General features: G+C 36.9%; 1 protein-coding gene across 6 annotated transcripts in view; it reads left to right on the top strand.

Moving 5' to 3' along the window:
* LOC138004421 (potassium voltage-gated channel subfamily KQT member 1-like) overlaps positions 1 to 2,500 on the top strand; it is a 34,852-nt gene that overhangs the window by 15,744 nt on the left and 16,608 nt on the right. For 4 of the 6 annotated variants that reach the window (XM_068850922.1, XM_068850921.1, XM_068850923.1 and 1 more), the window contains 2 exons: positions 1,391 to 1,486; positions 1,707 to 2,025. In XM_068850922.1, the coding sequence (XP_068707023.1) occupies positions 1,391 to 1,486; positions 1,707 to 2,025 (415 nt within the window). The remainder of the gene's footprint in view (positions 1 to 1,390; positions 1,487 to 1,706; positions 2,026 to 2,500) is intronic. The other 2 variants (XM_068850925.1, XM_068850926.1) reach the window with 1 other exon arrangement.

The raw sequence follows: 2,500 nt of genomic DNA, 5'->3' as shown, positions 1-2,500 counted from the left end.
GCTGAACCAAGGATCTTGAAATAATTGATGACAAAGTGCTGCCTTTGTGCTAACATCTGCAAGTGGTTTGATTGCTAGTCTTCTAGGATAAAGGGCTGTAAATTGTAGGCCCTGCCGCACAACCTTTGCTGTTATGGGTAATAGCATGGGATGTTGAAAAACCCACCCACTGTTTGCAAAGAGTAGGGGATGGAATTCCCAGTGTTGTGCAATGGTCACACTATCAATATTGGAGTGTTGCTTTGTTGACTGTGTGGCCCTCATAACAGAGGTTGTGAAACTTAAGTAATTATTACCAGTAAACAAATTATATAATGATGATGATGATGATGATGATGATGATGATGATGATAATAATAATAATAATAGTAATAATAATAATAATTATAATAATAACAACAACAGCAACAATAATGACTTTATTCCAGTATATCCAATACTTTATTGGCTCTTCATGTGGAAAAACTTAACAACACAATTAAACTAAGTAGAAAAGCTAACTAGTAATTATATCAACACCAAAGTGGTATTTAAACAAAAACTATACTCAGGGCTCGAAATTAATGAAAAATCCAGTCGCATTTTGCGATAAGATACAAAAATTTAGTCGCAATTTTGCAAGTTTAGTCGCAAAATCGCTGTGCTGCATTGTGTTGTCAGCGGTTTAGCAAAAAAATTCAAGCCCACAATACTTGTGTGTAAAGAAACCGCTGAAAATGGTGAATGATCACAGGAATGGAGCTGTGCACGTAACATTGCAGCTACATTACTCTACAATTACGCTATCTTCAGAGAAAATTCACAGCGAGAAACAAAATAATTTTGTCATTTATTTACTTATTTTAGCAAAAGTAGCAGCAAAGTGGCAACTGCTAACCCTTTTGTTTCGAAAGAGCGAAGGTGACAACAAGTCGCAAATTTGCGACTTCTCCAGATATTTTAGTCGCAAAGAGAAAAATTTAGTCGCAAATGCGACTGCATTGGTCGAAATTTCGAGCCCTGATACTATAACTATATATCAAACGAAAATTACTCTACAGTCATGTTTTCTTAATTCTTTCCATTAAATGGTTAAAAGTCAATTTCGAGAAGGTACTAAAATCTGGACAGTTTCTAACTGACAAAGGTAATTTATTGAAGAGCTTTGCAGCTTCATCTTGAAATGTACCTTAATGTATGGGTATCCTAATTCTTAATGGCATTTTCTTGTACTGCCATGCTGCATCTTTTTTCCCCTTTCTGTGGCTACAGCCTGTCCAGGAGGCCTGGATTGCTGGGGTTTCAAGTCATGGGAGCTGTTTTAGAGCTCATCTCCACTAAGTTATAATTATGGGCCGATACATGTTCTCCTATTAAGGCCTTTATGTGTTATGTTTTTTTAATTCTGTAGGGTATTTTAGGATCAGGGTTTGCTCTGAAAGTGACACAACAACAACGGCAAAAACATTTTCACAGAAGAAGAAGGCCAGCAGCAATTCTTCTCCAGGTTTTCGTACACTTTATTTTGTTTTTTCTTTGGTAATTTCATCAAGTGGATTCCTTGCCAAGTAAAACACACAAGCAAATATTACCAGTACAATTTTTGTTGTTATTGTTCCCTTGGGAAGAGATTGAAATGACATTCAGTCAGACTGAGAGATTGTTACTGCACCCTCTTGAAAAGAATGTTTTGATCTGACACTTGACTTCTTTACTTTTCTTACTAGTCCTACTGGCGTCTGTATTGTGCTGATCTCAGCTCCAAATCAGTTGCAACTTGGTTGCCCTCCATTTACTACAATCGTCAGCAACATTTGTTGCGAAGTGTTATGGAAAAAACTGGCACCACAGGTACGGCACTTCAAGGCGACAACAGTCCTGAGCTTGATTCACGTAAACGGAAACGTTCCATGTGGAGTAGACCTCAAAAAGGTTTAAGGCGGGGCTCATGTGATGTCATCTCCAATAAATCCGACCTTAACTTCCCAGGGAATGTGACCAGAAAATCTAGCACTTGCAGTGCCTTATTAGAGAGTGAATTCTTTGGTGAGACTTATATTGCTCTATCTTTAACCTCAGATAAACGTTCCAACATGTTGGAGCTGTTGTGTACCCCCATATTTGACAAAGTTAGACTAAAGTTCAACATTTAAGAAAATTTATTTTTTCAAACATTTCACCAAACCTTTTTTTGGGTACAACATATTTGTTTGCTTTTCAGTAATCAACTTTTGTCAGATATTCCCTTCCTGTCTATCGCTCCTATTGCCATCTTTGTTGATATTTTCAGTCCAACATCATGGCCAGGGAAAAAATGTTTACCAACCATGTTGCAACGTTTACCAGGGCTTGCACATGCACACTTCACAAGCATAAAAGACTTGACCTAATGTGACATCAGATATATAAAAAAATTGACCCGATGAGATTTCTTAGAATTAAATGATAAATAATTATTGTTTACTTGGGCAGCTTTGTTGGCACCTCATATGCTGCATTTCAACATCAAATAAACAAAGAT

The sequence above is a fragment of the Montipora foliosa genome, chromosome 5 (genome assembly GCF_036669935.1).
Source record: "Montipora foliosa isolate CH-2021 chromosome 5, ASM3666993v2, whole genome shotgun sequence".
NCBI classification, from domain to species: domain Eukaryota; kingdom Metazoa; phylum Cnidaria; class Anthozoa; order Scleractinia; family Acroporidae; genus Montipora; species Montipora foliosa.
The sequence above is the reverse complement of the archived record's forward strand: the minus strand, read 5'-3'. Positions and strand labels throughout refer to the sequence as shown.